Source organism: Phaseolus vulgaris, chromosome 8 (assembly GCF_051622355.1).
Source record: "Phaseolus vulgaris cultivar YP4 chromosome 8, ASM5162235v1, whole genome shotgun sequence".
Lineage (NCBI taxonomy): Eukaryota > Viridiplantae > Streptophyta > Magnoliopsida > Fabales > Fabaceae > Phaseolus > Phaseolus vulgaris.
This window is the reverse complement of record NC_143505.1, coordinates 50,030,246-50,047,656: the sequence shown is the minus strand read 5'-3', so window position 1 is coordinate 50,047,656 and position 17,411 is coordinate 50,030,246. Positions and strand designations below refer to the sequence as shown.

The 17,411-nt window shown below is 41.7% G+C and overlaps 1 protein-coding gene across 1 annotated transcript; it reads left to right on the top strand.

Annotated features, from left to right (window-relative positions):
• The first annotated feature begins 677 nt into the window (after positions 1-677).
• Positions 678-7,275, top strand: PUR7 (purin 7). The gene is made up of 12 exons (XM_068631580.2): positions 678-1,094; positions 1,178-1,279; positions 2,094-2,223; positions 3,018-3,110; positions 3,186-3,274; positions 3,738-3,818; positions 5,501-5,590; positions 5,689-5,778; positions 6,020-6,070; positions 6,152-6,198; positions 6,936-6,993; positions 7,068-7,275. Exons 1-12 carry the CDS (start codon positions 777-779, stop codon positions 7,125-7,127), a joined length of 1,209 nt encoding a protein of 402 aa, XP_068487681.1. The 5' UTR covers positions 678-776; the 3' UTR covers positions 7,128-7,275.
• Positions 7,276-17,411: the final 10,136 nt, after the last annotated feature.

Genomic DNA, 17,411 nt, shown 5'->3' with positions numbered 1-17,411 from the left:
TTTATAGAAGAAAACATATTTTTTTTAAAGATTTCTCAAGTTTTTCGTCTGAATACATGTAAAATAACTTTTTTTTATTGTAGTAGTTGCATCAACCATTTTTTTTATAAATGCAGAAAACATATATAACTAAATGAAGATAAGCAACATACCAATTTTCATCAGTCATACATTCCTGAAATATAATGAATGTTGATAGATGCACTAATTATGATTTATGATGTTAAAAATCACCACTAATATTAGTGTAATGATAAGTTAATAATCAACCATACAACAATATAATTAAATACACTAGTTTATAATTTTTCAAAATTTCTCCATTTTTTTTTCTTCATATAAGATAACATTTTAGTAAAAAAAAATATAATTATAATATAGAGCAATTCATATTATAAAAGTCTAATTTTATAACCATCACCAATACTAATTTCTCTACAACCAAATCACCAATACTAATATTATGAATATTTAATTTTGCCTTACTTTTTAGAAGAAAAAAAAAACACCTATATGACATATCCTTTTATTATTTTTTTAATATTTTTCTATTATTCTCCTATTGCTTTGATTTGTATGTTTTAATTTTTAATTTCTGTCTCATAACTTTTACCGTCCATTTAGTTTGCCTTTAGCTATATTATGTAGTATGTTGCATATTATTTCAACATTATTTCAACATTCAATTGTATTATAAGTCAAGTTGTTTTTTAACCCTTCGCAAAACGCAACCATCGTCAACACAGTAAGAGAAGCAGCTTCAGTTTCAGTAAACAATGGGCGATTTTACGGTTGCGTTAAACCCTTCCCAAACCTTGGGCGCCGAGATTCTACCACCCGTCAATCGCACTTACGCGGCGGCGCGTGGGCCCGTAACCAAAATCGCTTTCAAACCGCACGGATTTCGAGCAATCCGCGCCTCGGTAATGCCGAGAGAAGGCCAGCAACAACCGTCTCTGGGAGACTCTCTCGTGAACAGTCCGCACAGAAACGACGTCGTTGATGTTATCAGAAGAAGCGGACTCTCTAACTGCCTCTCCGAAACTAACCTCCACAACACCGTTCCCGGTCTCGTGTCCAAAACCCGCGGCAAAGTGTGCCATCTTTGAAGCCGTTATTTATTTATTCGTCGTTATGTGTCCTTTGAATTGAAAAATTGTTTGTTGTGTGTTGGAAGGTAAGAGATATTTACGACGCTGGGGATTACCTCGTTTTGGTGACCACTGATCGGCAGAGTGCGTTTGATAGGATTCTTGCTTCCATTCCTTTCAAAGGCCAGGTGTGTGATTCATTCGGCTTTTGAATGGTTACGAATTCTTTTCTAATTGGAGTTAGGATACTGCAATGATTAGTTAAAATGCTATTGTAGTTTATTATGTCTACAAACACTCGTGGTAAATTTGAAAACATTAGACTTTATTTAGTTTACTTTTTTTCGAAAACTTGTCAGTACCATGAGCTCATTTTAATTGTTTGTTCGTTTGAACACGTTGCTGTTAAAATTTTATCTTCTTAGTATTTGAAGAAAACAATATAAGGGGATGAGAAAACATTTACCTGATTCTGTTTTTAGATTTTTAGCACACCTGTTTTTGAAATAATTTTCTTAAAAACTTTATAGATTTTGTATGACAAGGGAATCGGACAAACTGTATTTCTCTCTCTAAATTTTAGAAATGTGTATCGTGTGTTGTGCTATAGGCATGTCATGTTTTGAAAATTTTAAGTTTGCCATACTCCTGCCATGCATGTGTCATGTATAACTAACTGTATACAGTATTCGTGTCCCGTGTCATATTGTGTTATCCATGCTTTGTAGCAGATAATGTAGAAGAAAGCACAATTTTTATTATGAGAGGAATAACCATTATCTTTTCAGGGTACTTGTATTTGCTTTTTTGGCTCTTAACATGACACTTTGTGGACTTAAGGGAAAGGAGATGATCTAGATCCTTAAACTAATTGTTTTGATGGAGAAGTTGTATTGTAGATGAATAAGAGGATACGTGGAAAATTATTTTTTAGCTGGTGGAGCGGTGGTTACTGAACACTTGGCATTCAATAACCTGATCATTTTCCCCTCCCAATTGCAGGTTCTGAATGAGACAAGTTTGTGGTGGTTTGAAAGAACTAAGCAGATAGTTTCTAATGCAGTTGTATCGGCTCCGGACAAAAATGTTACAATAGCTAAGAAATGCTCAGTTTTCCCTGTTGAGTTTGTTGGTGAGTAATTTGCTGATCCAAACAATTTTTGTTGGCTTATTGGATGACTTCATTAATCACCTTTAGCTTCTGACACTATAACATGAAAGAGTGTTATCATGTAATTGCAGTTTTTCTTTTTCCATTTTATTTTGTAATACCATATCATGTGATTTCCTATGTAAGAATAGATGAGAACGAGTTAATTTTATTGGAGCAAGTGGGGATCAGAGCTATCTTATGTTATGATACGTCTGAACTTAAATACTGAATTCTCACATAATTGAATTCCTTATCGGAAATGCAAATACTATTATGAGAAGTGGTGAAAATAACAAAGATGGTTGGGCTTTTCAGGTTAATTATTACTTTCACATCTTATTAAATGCTTTGATAGGTACTATGATTGTTGATTAATTGGCATATTACACTGGAGTCACTTAAACAGATATTTTTTCTGCAAGGGAGATGTTTTTTAATGTACGATGTAGAAGAGAAGTCCTTTTGCGATAAAAGCTAACTAGGGAAAATAATAGATATTGTGGATACATCCTTGGCAGCATTTTGTTTAATTATTTTGAAATTTGGAAGAGAATCCATAAATTTACTTGAGTAATTGAGATAAAATGATTGCAGTTCCCTGTTCATGATTATCTAAATTTATTTTGGGTTTTTGCGGAAGATCGACATATTGTCCTGTGCCTTTGAAATTTAATTTTATTGTATTTGTGAAGTTTGTAAAATATTTAAATCTTTTAAAAATGGAAGGTTCGGATTCTAACATCCATCTGTTGACACGTGTTACTGGCTTGTAGCAAGAGGATTTGTCACTGGAAGTACTGATACATCTCTATGGACAGTCTACAATAAGGGTGCTCGGAACTATTGTGGAAATGTCCTCCCAGATGGTGGGATTTCTCATTCGTGTCTCATTCTTAAAATATATTTGTCCCTATATTTATTAAGACATTAACACATGACAGGAATGGTAAAAAATCAGAAGCTGTCTGAAAATATACTCACTCCAACAACCAAGGCTGCAGATCATGATGTTCCTGTCACTCCGGATGAGGTATGATGCCTAGTTTTATCACTTGCAACCAGCATATTCAGTATGGTTGAAGTTACAGCGAATGATCCTGTTATAATATTGTCTTGCGTTATCAATTAGCTCCTGGCCCCCTTATAAAAGAGGATGCTTGTGTTAAGTCATCAATGATGTTTCTTTTCAGTTTGCTTTATATTGCAGTTTTTATGTCATTATTTCTGTGAAAATATCATCCAAGATCTGTGAAGAAATGAGCAAAATTATGATTGTAGATTTTCTTGTTAAAGGTGGAGTAGTGGACTAACCTGGTACGTTGGTAAAAGGAAACATGAATAAAAGCCTAGGGTATCCCCATGATTATTAATAGAATATTCTTGTTCTTGGAGTTACTGAGGTGTGATGATGGAGTGGCACCAAAATGACTATCTTTGGACAACAGTGTTTTATCTCAGATTTTTACTTCTTCTATGATGCATCTCCCTTGCAGATTATAGAAAGGGGACTGATGACTCGAGCTGATTATGAAGAAGTGAGTGAAAAAGCATTATCCTTGTTTGAATATGGACAGGTAATAAGCTACGCTTGCTAAGTCATTTTTTAATTTGGGAAATAAAGGACACAATGAAGTGCCTTCTCACTGTAACTGCTAAGATCACACTTGTGAAATATGACATATTTTTTCTTTTGCACAAAAGAAGAAATAAATTTTAAATAATATGATAATATATGTAATTAACATTATCTTTTTTATTTGGGTTAGCTTAGATGGATAATGTATCAGCAACTCATTTGCAAACTGGAAAAAGATGAAAATAGTATGGGTGAATTTTTTTATGATGTCTGTTCTATAGTTAGGGTATACTTTTAGGAATCAATATGTGTAATGTAAAAACTGTTCTTCTCTGGAAGAGAGTCCATGATACTCAATGATGTACATATTCACATATTTTCTTTCAAGTTAGTTAGTTACACATTTTTTTAGTATGATATTGAATGGTTCAAATACCAAGATGTCTTTGCTTATTCTGTAGTTATTTCTATATTGTTTTTCATATATTTGGTTCTGTCAGATAAACCGTATTTAGTGGAATAATTAGTTAGTTAGGGAGTGAGGAGCTGAAATAATTAGAAAATGATGCCATTTTGCCTATAAATAAGAAAAAAAGTTGAGAGGCAGAGACATCTTGTGAATTGTAAAGTTCAGATTGTTGGGGGAGAGTTCAGCCCTCTTGAAAGTCCTTGGTCGGAATCATTTGTACTCTTTTCTGTTAATAAGAAACCTTTCTTTCTATAATTTTGATCCATAGTATACTAATGTTATATATTTTACATGAAAGGACCATAATTTCGGAAAGGTTATTTTTTGGTTTTAAAAGTAAAATGGTGAAAGGAGAGTCCCATTATCCCAGTGCTTTCTTAAGCCTTTTTAGATCTTTAGGAAGCACACAGGGTATGGGATGCACCATTCGTGAAATTATAGAGTATATTGTATGCACTATTTAGCAGTATGTTGAATTAGCTTGGTCTGTCCCCATGTTCTCTCATTTTTGTCTCTGCCATGCATAGTAGAGAAGAAATAGAAGTTAGGAACAGATCATCATTCCTTAATTATAAAATAGATGGCTTTGTTCTCAAACTCTGTAAGTATGGGAAATGTGTCTCTGTAAACGTTTAATAAACAGGCATTACTCAACTTGTATTCATCATTTAATGAAGGAACTTTGCTGTAGGCAAGTTGTCAATTCAAAAATTTGCATAAGTACGACCAACTTGCTCCAAACTTTATGTTATCCTGATGTCAAATCACTTATAAATACATTACTCAATCACTGAAGTCATCATCAGAAATCCAACAGCAGTAATATCAATTCAGTTATATTCGTCAGTGAAATATCTTAGAAATGCTGCTCTAGTGATCCGTTTGTTGCAACTTCAAGAGCTGTAGCCCACTCAACTTCCTTGTATTTCTACGAATCTCATCTCTTGCTTACAAATTTCATTTTTCCACTGTAATGGATGGAGATTTGTATGTAAATCATCACTGACTAGTGACCAAATTTTGATTATATGATTTATTCATCGAAGGGGCCTAGTGTTCTCTAATAATTTTATTTGATAACCTTCCTAGGAATATGGGTGATTGATCCATTATTGGTTGCTTGATCCTGTGTGCACAATCTATATTTCTACTCCTGTTAAATTATTTTTCCATTTGCTTCGTTTCACTTTTCCATTTGATTGACTTTGCAGCAAGTGGCTTCAGAACATGGCCTCATATTGGTAGACACTAAGTATGAGTTTGGGAAGGCAAATGATGGTTCAATTATGTTGATCGATGAGGTGCAATGCTATCCCTGATGGATAATGCGTATTGAACTCTCACATGCATTCACATAATAAGTATACAAATTTGATAAAATTCTCTTTCCAAACTCCAGGTCCATACTCCTGATTCAAGTAGATATTGGATTGCCAATTCTTACCTGGAGCGCTTTCAAAATGGTCTCGAGCCTGAAAATATTGACAAGGTATTTTATGTGTATCACCTCATTACGTGAGTTGTTTTTCTTTCTAGTGTATAGATGTAATGCATGTTTGGTGTAGATTCTTTTTCGGAAAATATTTGCTTATTTTCAAGCTCACTCAAGAATCAAAATAAGCTGAACCAAACATGCGCTTAGTGAATGCATTGCCTTCCATCTGTTAACCTTTTTTCTATGAAATATAGATAGTCAGCAATTCCCTAATATTTAAGAATCCAATTTTTAGGAGTTCTTGAGGCTGTGGTTTAAAAGTCACTGCAACCCGTATGAAGATGAGGTATTTACATTTTATACTGTTAATGGATTAACTTGTAAGCTGTAAAGATTGCATCACATCACACTGGTGAATTTTATTTAGGTCCTTCCTGATGCTCCCGAAGATCTTGTTTGTGAGTTATCCTGGCGGTATGTCTTCTGGCGCTAGTTCCTTTTACACTTGATATATTTTGCACTGAAGCTTACTTCTAGAAATGAACCTGAAGTAGTTGTGCTCTGAATTTTCTTTCTAAGACCGTAAGTGTCAGATTTGTAATGTACAAATTTGAATGGAAGAACTGTGCTGTGTATTGTCCTCTTTTTCTTTTATTTTTTTTCTTAAATTAAACAAGTTCAATTTGGTGCATAAGGGATGCTCAATAATGAAGAAATGAATAAACCACAAGGAAAAAAAATCCACCATTCATTCATTTAAGAGCTGCCAAAGCTCTTCGATGCCAAAAACACTAGTAGTTGATGCCCCTGTGGATACTTGCTTTAAAGTGATGCTTTTATGTTATTTATTTTCAGTAACATGCAAGGTTTTTCTTTAACTTTTCATTCTGAATAATTTATAAGAGGTTTAGATTTATTTGTTTAAATGTTAAATAGGAGATCCCCCTCTCTCGGCACGACATATTGTCGCCTTAGGTGATAAAAGGAAAACATTACATTGTTTAAGAAATTTTCTGACTGTTCCTTGCTAATATGCATTAAAATGGATACAGTGATCATCAGTTTTCAGTTTTCCACTTTCATGACATGTATATACTATTCATTCTTGTTTGTATAGATCTGCCTTCTGTTAATCAACTTGTGCTTGATTTGGTTACATTATTTTCATTGCTTTCATTTAAGTGAACATCATACTATTTTCTGCTGGACAGATACATTTTCTTGTACGAGACTATAACCAAATCAAAGTTTGAGATTCCATCGACCGAGGTAATCCATAAATATCTATTTTTTAAATTATATTATCTAATGCAATCGACACTAATACACTTTTCTTCTTCCAGGAGCCTATACATGACCGAATTTCTCGAAATGTTGCATCTGCACTGTCATCTTTAAAGTAGCTTGGGAATTTTTGGGCCCTATTCTTGCTCGTGTTGTAATCTCTTACTGTAATATACATTAAAACTTAAACTAATGGAGAACTTCTCCAAACAATTTTTTTTCTAAAGTAATTTAAACTAGAAAGAGATAACAATTTTCAATGCTCTATGAATACTTTCTAGATTGTCACGACATCCTTGCAGTTTCCTTTTCTAAGAAACAAAAAAAGAATAAAGGGCTGCTTCCGAAACCAGAAACCAATGTATTTTTCTGTCTTGTATGTTTTCCTCGTGACAACAGTATGAGAAGTAAACGAGGAGGTCGAGAACCGAGACTACGAAGGAAATGTGAAGAACAAGTAAACGAGGTAATCGAAGAGCAGTACAACCGACAGGAAGGAAGAAAGCGAATCCTCTCAATAGTTCTCCAGGCCCCAACCCTCACACCAGAACAATTGTCGTCTGGGGCCGAGGGACATTGAGTTTCAAACGCTAGTAGATGATATCAACCCGAAACATGGCAAGTAAAAGGATATCTGAAGCTGACCAGACCGTGTTGTTATTATCTCAGCAGAGAGAGATGGTTGAGCTGAGAAGGAGGAACGAAGAATTGAGTAGGAAGAACGAGCAAGAGATCGAAGTTTTCTGCAGGGAGAACGAAGACATGAAGAAGTTGATGGAAGGAGGATTGTCCATCATGCCGACCAATCTTGTCGGTAAGTCAGTCACCTCCCCTCCCAACCCGAAGCCGATGGAGGAAACTAAGGACAGGGCCCCCACTTAGGAGATTGACGGGGAGTCTTGCCCCAACAAGTTAGTCTGCACGACCGGTACAGTGGATTCTATGCGCCGACACCTGTTCACCGATTTCATCACTGGGGTCCCACTGCTAGACAAGTGGAAGGGCTTCAACAGGGATCGCTACGACGGGACGACCGACCTAGATGAGCACATTGAAGCTTACACCACACACATGAGCTTGTATACTGCTGAGATGCAGTCATGTGTCAAGTGTTCCCCACATCTCTGAAGGGAGGAACTCTCAGCTAGTTCACGAAGCTCCCTCCCTTCTCCACCGATGGCTTCGCGACGCTGATGTCTAAGTTTGAGACACAGTTTGCCACAAGCCGCCTGCACTACCTGACCTCCATCGCCCTGGTTGGCATCCGCCAGGAGAAGGGAGAGTCTTTGAGAACCTTCGTTGACAGGTTCAACAAAGTAGCGATGAGCATTCAGAATATCAACCTGGACGTAGCCATGCATCACATGTTGACAGCTCAACGCCTAGGATTGTTTGCTGACAGCCGATCGAAAGCTTGGATGAGCTCAAGAAGAGGGTCGCCAAGTATATGCAAATGGCGGAACTGAGGGAGTTCCGCAACTAGGTCTGTACGAAGGCTAGCGGAGAGAAGGGGAAGGACGAGAAGGAGTGCCAAGGTTGATCAGCCAACCGAGGAGATAGAAGGAGGTATAGACGGGGCAACCGATTTTCAAGGTACACCCCCTAACAACTGATAGGAGGAGGATCCTGGACGAGGTTCTCAGTGCTAAGTTGATCCATCCGCCCAAGAAGGCATCAAGCCCCGAAAATGTCGATCGGAGGAAGCGATGTCGATATCACCAAAATAGTGGGCATTCCACTGAGGAATGCCAAGCCCTTAAGGACAAGATTGAAGAGCTTATCTAGGTTGGGCATCTGCAACGTTTCGTCCAGGGCACTCGAGGCTCGAGACAGTGCTCCAGGTGGGACGAGCCCACCAACCGGAGAAGCTGCTCCCCTCAGAGGGCCAAATACGACCACCGACCAGAGCGTCGACCAAGAAGAGACGATTGCCCGCGTAGAGATGATCCCCCTCGGGAAAACGAAAGAAGTCATCAACACCATCGTCGGAGGGTTCGCCGACGGTGGAAGCTTTAACAGTGCTCGGAAGAAGGACCTCAGGGTCGTGCACCAGGTGAATGCGGTGTCATTCCGACCAAGAATGTCACCCATCACTTTCACGGATGATGATTTCAAGGGTGTCGATTATCAACTGGATGACCCGATAGGTATCGGTTGATATAGACCAGTTCACCATCATGAAAACGTTGGCGGACCAAGGAAGTAGGCATCCTCTACTGGAAAACCTTCAAGGCCATGATTGATGTGAGTTGAGTTTTAGATGTTTTCATTTAAGTGACACTTCTTTAAGATTAAGATTTTAGGAGTTAATGATGATGACCTTAGGAAAATTCCCACTGGACACTAACTTAACCAAGTGGTTAAAGTAGGTGTGAAGGTGCATTTCACAAAGGCAAAGATAAAAGACATTGTATAGTGAAAATGAATGCAATTGGCAAACTAAAGAAGAAAACTAGGAAACATAGAGGAAATGGAAGAGAAAACTTATGAAGATGGTGGTGGGTGGTCACGCCACTTGATGGGTGGAAACCACCAAGATAAGTGTTAGGCCGCCATTTGAGAGTTTCATTCTCTTCAAGATAAGACCAAAAGGAAGAGGACATAATACTCACTCAAGCTCTCACAATATTTGTGTAGAGTAATTATTCAATTTCAACATGTAAAATACAATGGATAGGCCTCCTATTTATAGGTGAAAAAATGGGAGCCTTGGAAAACAAGCAAGAGGATAGGATGGGAAAAGGGAAAAAATGGGCAGCCTTACAGTTTGACTTAGTTAAAATGTCTTCCTAAAGGACTAGGAACAAGCTAAAATGATACCTACACCCCTATTATGCTAAAGACACCTTATTCTAGCATATCTTTGTTATTTGGACCCCTAAAGTGAGACCAAATTATTTACAACTTGTTTTATTCTTTAAGAAGACCAGCAGGAAGAACATTAGATGCTCAGGTTTGTGTCCATTTCTTCCTCTGATGAGGTCTGCTAAATCCTTGGTGAGCTATTCACTTGATTGTTGAGATGACTTCTCATAGTGTGTATCCTTGGTCATCTCTTTGTTGGCTTGGTTTGCATCAATGAGGATACCAAAAGCAGAGATGGTATCGTATGATGACCACATTGTCATCTTCTCGGGTGAGAAGGTCGGTACTAAAGGCTACATTGAGCTTTATACCACCTTTGACGAGGGGAAAAACAGCAAGACTATCCGGATCAGATACTTGGTGATTGACGTTAGCACCTCGTATAACATTCTCCTCGAACGGTCGTCCATCAACCGTCTGATGGCGATCGTCTCGACACCCCACCTTGCAATGAAGTTCTCTTCAGCGTCAGGGGACATCCTCACGGTGCATGTGGATCAGAAGGTTTCCCAAGAGTGTTATGCTGAGAGTCTTAGAGTGGAGTCGATACGTAGAGAATGGTCCCACAAGTGCAAAACCCCTCGAGGACAAAAATCTCCTCACAGGGAAGACTAGCCTGCACTCATGGAGCATACGGTCGCCATGGTGGATCTTGATCCCCAAACGAATGATGATAGGCTGGAGTTCCAGGGAGGAACTGTGTCGAGTGCCTCTTCTTAACGAAGAGCATAGTACCTGTGTCGGCATGACCATAACAGCTGTCGAGGCTGAACTGATGCACGCCACACTGAAGAAGAATGTAGACCTTTTCGCGTGGACGACATCTGACATACCGGGAGTGAGCCTGGACTTCATGACGCACAAGCTTTTGGTATTCAAGGAAGTGCGCTTGGCAGCGTAGAAAAAGAGAAACCATGGTGATGAAAAGAGACTCACAGCCAAGGAAGAAACCAAGAAGCTCCTCGTTATACACGACATGGTTGGCCAACATGGTGATGGTCACCAAGCCAAACAACAAATGGAAAATGTGTGTGGATTACACAAACCTGAACAAGGCCTGTCCAAAGGACTCGTATCCACTCCCAAACATTGATCGACTGGTAGATAGGGCGGTCGACCATAAAATCCTTAGTTTCCTGGATGCTTACGCTGGGTACAACTAGATCTGCATGCACCTTTGGGACAAGGAGAAAATCGTCTTTGTGATAGACGACTCCAACTACTACTGCAGGGTAATGCCGTTCGGGCTAAAGAATGCTGGAGCGACCTATAAGCGGCTCATGGATAAGATCTTCAGGGGTCTTATCGGTCGGTGCATAGAGGTTTACGTGGAGGACATCGTGGTGAAGTCCGACTCTTTTGAGCAACACGTCAAAGACGTAGAAGAGGTCTTTGAAACCCTCGCACGAATATGACGCTTAACCCCGAGAAGTGCATGTTCGGGGTTGAGGGACGAAAAATCATGGATGCTAACCCACCCGGGGATCGAGGCCAACCCAGATAAGTGTCGAGCGATTGTCGAGATGCGAAGTCCTCAAAACATAAAGGAGGTCCAGCAGCTGATGGGACGTCTCATCGCCCTCTCCAGGTTCGTCCCTCGATTGGCTGAGAAGACCAAGCTAATGGTGCAACTGCTCTGCAAGGCGTCCAAGTTCAGTTGGGACGAGAAGTGCGAAGAGATCTTCCAACAGCTGAAGAACTTCTTGTCATCCCCAGCGACCATTTAGAAGCCGATACCTAACCAACCCATTCTGGTATACTATTCGGTCTCTGAGGAAGCAGTCAGCGCAACATTTGTTCAAGAGGTGGAGAATGAAGAGCGCCTGGTATACTTCATCAGTCGAACGCTCCATGCAGCCAAGACAAGGTACCGGATGATAGAGAAGGTGACCCTCGCCTTAGTCTTGACGGCCAAGCAGATGCAACCATACGTCCAGAACCACTCCATCACGGTAAGAACCAACTATCCCATTTTTAAAATTTTATCTAAGCCCGACCTTGTAGGACAAATGATCGGGTGGTCAATTGAGCTGATGGAGTTCGACATCCGATACGAGCCGAGAGGCACCAAAAATCCAAATTCTTGGCCGACTTCTCCGCCCTCACACCTCCCCTACCCTCTCGGTTGAATGGACGTTGTATTTGGACGACTCCTCAAATAAACCACGTGTGGAGCTGGAGTCGTCCTAGAAGGGCTCGATGATCTCCTCTTGGAGCAAGCCCTCCAGTTCGGATTCAATGTCACTAACAATCATACTGAGTATGAAGCTCTTTTGGCCGGGCTGAATCTGGCATACGACATGGGAGCCCGTGAGGTAGTCTGCAAGAGCGACTCCGAAGTCATGATTGGACAAGTTAAGGGTGACTTTGAAGTTAAGGAACCTTTGCTCCAAAAGTACTATCACACAATCTGCAACAATATGACTCGGTTCAAGAAGGCAACGTTAGAGCACATACGCCGCCAGGAGAACAAGCGCGCTGATGCACTCTCTCGGCTACCAACATCGAAGAAAAATAGCTACCATAAGTCGGTCGTCCAGATCTGGCCGAGACAACCTAGTGTGGCAGAGGTCGAATGCCTAACGGTCACCAACACCAAGATTGAGACTTGGATGACCCCGACCGTCTAATAACTTGAACACGGTACGTGTAAGCCGGAGGACGCGAAAGCCATGAGGCAACAATGTTCAAAGTACATCATGATCAACCCAAATTTGTACTGAAGGGGCTACACAACACCGCTGTTAAAGTGTATCACTAATGATTAGGGCGAGTATGTCCTCAAAGAAATCCACGAAGGGGTATGCGACAGCCATTCGGGCACTCGGACAATGGTTGCGAAAGTCCTCAGGGTTTGTTATTATTGGCCGACCCTCCAGGGAGATTGCGCAGAATATGTGAAAAAATGTGTCAAGTGTCAGGAGTTCGACCCCTTATATCACCTAAAGCCAGAAGATTTGTATAACATGACATCCCCATGGTCGTTCGCCATTTGGTGGATGAACATCATCGGTCCCTTTGCCCAGGAAAGAGACATACAAAGCTCCTTCTGGTTGGAGTAGACTACTTCACCAAGTGGATCGAAGTCGAGCCACTCGCGTCCATGTTTGCCAAAAATGTAGAAAATTTCGTATGGCGAAGTATTGTCTGTCGATTCGACATGCCGCACATAATAATAACAGACAATGGCCGAAAATTCATCGATCGGGGACTCCAATCCTTCTACAACGACCTCTACATCAAATCCATCACAACCTCGGTTGAACACCCTCAAACCAACGGGCAGGCCGAAGCTGCAAACAGGGTCATCCTGAATGAGCTAAAGAAGCGACTCAACAAAACAAAAGGCCGATGGACCAACGAATAGTTAGAGGTCCTGTGGGTGTACCGTTGCACCCCCTAGTTGTCTACTCAAGGGACACCATACAACCTAACGTACGACATCGATGCGATGATCCCAGTCGAAGTAGGCGAGCCTACTGTCTGAAGGGAGATGTTTGATCTGACCCTGAACGAAGAAAGTCTCTCGGTCAACTTAGATTTGGTCAACGAGCTCCACAGCAAGAGCAAGATTCAAGAGACAACATGCAAACTTCAGGCAACAAGGTGCTACAACACAAAAGTCCGGCCGAGGAGCTTTCAGAAAGGAGATCTCGTTTGGAGAATGAGGAGTGACACAAGGAAGAGTGAAGGAAAGTTTTTGTCCAACTGGGAGGGACCCTTTCGGGTTCGAGAAGTTGCAGATGGGGGGCATATCACCTAGAGTGGTTATCGGACATAATTGTACCGAGGACGTGGAATGCCACGCACCTCAAATTTTATTACAATTGATTAATAAAGTTTATGCACTCTTTCCTTGCCTAACCATTTTTCCATGAGGAGGGTTTTCGGTTGGGAAGGTTTTAACGAGGCGATTCTCTTCAAATAGATGCTAATCTAAGTTCCCGCATCTCAACCTTGGATCAGTCTAGATGAAGCCTCAATAGGCATACCCTGTTGATATTGTAAAGACTTGGTTCGGTATGGACAAAGCCTTAACAGACATACCCTACCGATACCACAAACAACTTGATATGGTCTGGATGAAGCCTTAACAGGCGTACCATGCCGACACCTTACACACTTGGTTCGGTCTGGATGAAGCCTTAACAGACATACCCTGCCGATACCACAAACAACTTGGTTCGGTCAAGACGTAGCCTTAATCGGCATACCCTACAGACACCTTATAAACTTGGTTACATCATAACCAAGCCTAAATATTAAAACGAACTACGAGCGCAGTCGAATTGCTTACTTAACTTCTTCAATTTTCCTTGTTCAATTAAGTTACCGACCGCTCGCTTAACTTGTTCAATTTTCTTTGATCAATTAAGTATCTGACCGACCACGCAACTTAATAAAAAAAGGCCACAATATGGAAAGAAGCGATCATTATATTTATAGAGAAAGGAAGGAGGGAGTCACACCCCGGCCCTAGAGGAAAGCAAAAGAAGGTCACAACCCGATCAAGGCTAAAAAATAATAAAAACACTAATTTCCTTCACCCTCGCCTCCCTTGTCAACATTAGCAACAACCTCCTCACCGGCGGCGGCCTTCAAGGACTCCACCTCCCCGCAGGGTAACATTCGACCTTTATACACGTCCATGTCGATGTCGAAGCCACCGGACGGAGGAGGGCCGCCAAAGAGAAGATGGGTCTATCGAACAGTCTGATCAAAACTCTGGCCTAGCATGACCAAACTTTCATCCATGTTCCTGTTAAGCTTCGCCTTAGCCGTCGCTTTCCTTGCCTGCAGATCTGAGACCTCAGCCTCCAGTACCGAGACTCGGTTAGCGCACCCCCCCAGGACCTCCTTTAACTTGGCATTCTCTACCGCGCTCTCTTGCTCCATCCTCTCTAGCTCGGCCACCTTGGCCTTAGCAATCTCTCAATCTGCCTCTGATCGAGTCAGCCTATCGCCATATGAGGAGGTGGCATCGTTGGCCTGCTTCAAGTTATACAAAGCATCAACCAACTTCTGTTTCATCTGCGTGACCTCTTCTACACGACGAACGTAGGCATCAAGACCTAGACGCGTGAGAACGAGGCCTCGGAAAAACAACTCCATGCCACTGTTGAGCAGATCCGCCTCCGGGACAACCATCACCATGGCACACGCCGATGAGCCAACGCCAACCTTCTCTCCCTTATAGAAGCGTATGTCGGCCCCGAACATAGTCTTAGGTGACTTCTGTGCCGCCACAACAACCTCAGAAGAAGGACCAACAAGCATAGTGGGCTCCATAATGTCGGTTGGGGATGAATCCACCTGGATAGGAGAACGTCGTGGGGGTGGAGGTGTCAGTATTGAGCTTGGGGACCAAAGGGTTGTGCAATATTGTCCCCCTCCCTTGGTCTTTTCTTGCTTTTGGCAGGAGGAGCCGAACCCCCAACATCAACAGTCGGGTGGATGCCGCCAATCGCTGTGTCAATGCTTTGGCGACCCTTGCCTCGTTGGAGAGCCTTCTCCCGGAAGGCATTCACGAGACTCTTGGCCTGAGGCACCTCGCGGCTCATGGTTTCTGCAAAAGACAACAAGGAAGATGTTAGAGCCATTTCGCCTAAAACATCACAACACAAGAAAGACCTCGACCGACCGAGACAAGTAAGAGTATCATACCCTCAAAGGCATCCCAGCGCAGTGCCGACATATACATGACCGCCAACTTCCGTGTTGGGAGTTTTCGAGAGAGCCTGTCAAAGAGAAAATATATCTCTTGCTCCTCAGCACTCAGGGTTGAATGAGGCCAGTCCTTGAACTGAGTGGGCTTGTTGGTCCAAAACAGAGGAAACTTGGACCGACCGACATCATCAAAGAAGTATTTCATCCCCTCCGGATGGATGAAGACTCTAAAGAATTTCTCCTTAAAGTTTTTGTAAGAGGAGAATGAACCAAAAAACACATTTCTCCACTGACTAGCGAATGCCACAAAACCGGTTCGGCCGGGTAATAAGTGTAATAATTCAGAAAGGATGAGGGAGTAGGAGACAGACGAAACATATCGTAAATAAGGCGAAAGGCTTGGATAGACACCCAAGTGTTTGGATGTAGTTGGGTGGGAGCCACGTTGAGCGTCCGAAGGACACCCACCGTGAAATTATCGAAAGGGAGAGAGACATGAAGGTCAGAGAACAAACAAGAATACATGTAAAAAAAGGGTCGCTCGGTAGGAGACCGAGCGGAACCCACCACGTCGGTCATCTACCACGGTTCGATACCGATGGAATCTATACTAAAGTCAGGCTTCAAAACACCAACCTTGTCCAAAAAATTGGCAACTGGGTCCCGTTTTGCAAAGGCGGAGGTGATCCGGGTCACCTTTGGATCCACCCAGTCAAGCCCCTGCGGGGGCCACCGATCAAAAGCACTGCTGGGTCATTCCCCCTTACCACCACTTCCACAGGGGCAACGTTTGAATTGCCCCGACCGACTGAACCTCGATCATGGAAGAGTTGGACGAAGTAGAAGAAGAAGACAATGAAGACGAAGACAAAGGAGATGGAAGAGGAGAAGGGGGAGATGAAGAGGAAGACGTGGGACGAGACAAAAAAGACATGACTAACCTTTTAGAAGACTTAAAGGGCGGTCAACAAAGAAGATTTGAAGAGCGGTTGGAAACTCAAGGGATCACTCAGGTGTCGGAGCAAGAAAACGCAAGAGCAGTAACTCGACACTATTGGGACCCCTATTTATAACCTTGGGGGTCTCGGAATGCAAAACGTCACATTTATCTCAACCGTTAGATCTAACGATCCACATTGATTGGCGCCAAAAAACCCTTCATTAATGAGGGTCATGTCATATGTGCAGGTGTCGCTTAACATCGCATCAAACCTCGAAAAATGCAACTGTCATACCAGGCCCAACCGATAGATCCAACCGCCACCACAAACCCCAAGGCAACCGACTGATTCATCAAACTCTTCAGATTAATCATCCTCGAGCTTGGGGGGCAAGTGTACTAGTACGACTCGTACGACCAAGTCCATACAACCTGTATCTATAAGGCCGACCGACATCATAAATCGAATTACACTCAAGTAAGACCAACAAGGCTAACCCATGATTAGAAGCTAGGTAATGCAACCCTAATCATGATCCAACTCCCTAATCTGGCCCAACAAAGTAACGCTCATGATAGCAATATAAATAACACACATTTCAAGAAACAAGGTACGTCAATATCGACAGTATTCTGACAGCCGAGCGCCGAACCCTTTTGCTGACTTGAGTGTCGAAGTGCCTTCTGCAGGTACCCCCCATTCGGTGCTTGCGAGGAGGCCGAAAATCGAGACTACGAAGGAAAGGTGAAGAACAAGCAGAGGAGGTAATTGAAGAGCAATACAACCGACTGATAGGAAGGACGAAGGCGAATCTTCTCAATAATTCTCTAGGCCTCAACCCTCACACGAGGATAAAGTTCCCACATTCTCATATTGATTAAGTACTTCTTCTAATATCATTTTGCGTATTTGTAATTGTTTTTCTACTAT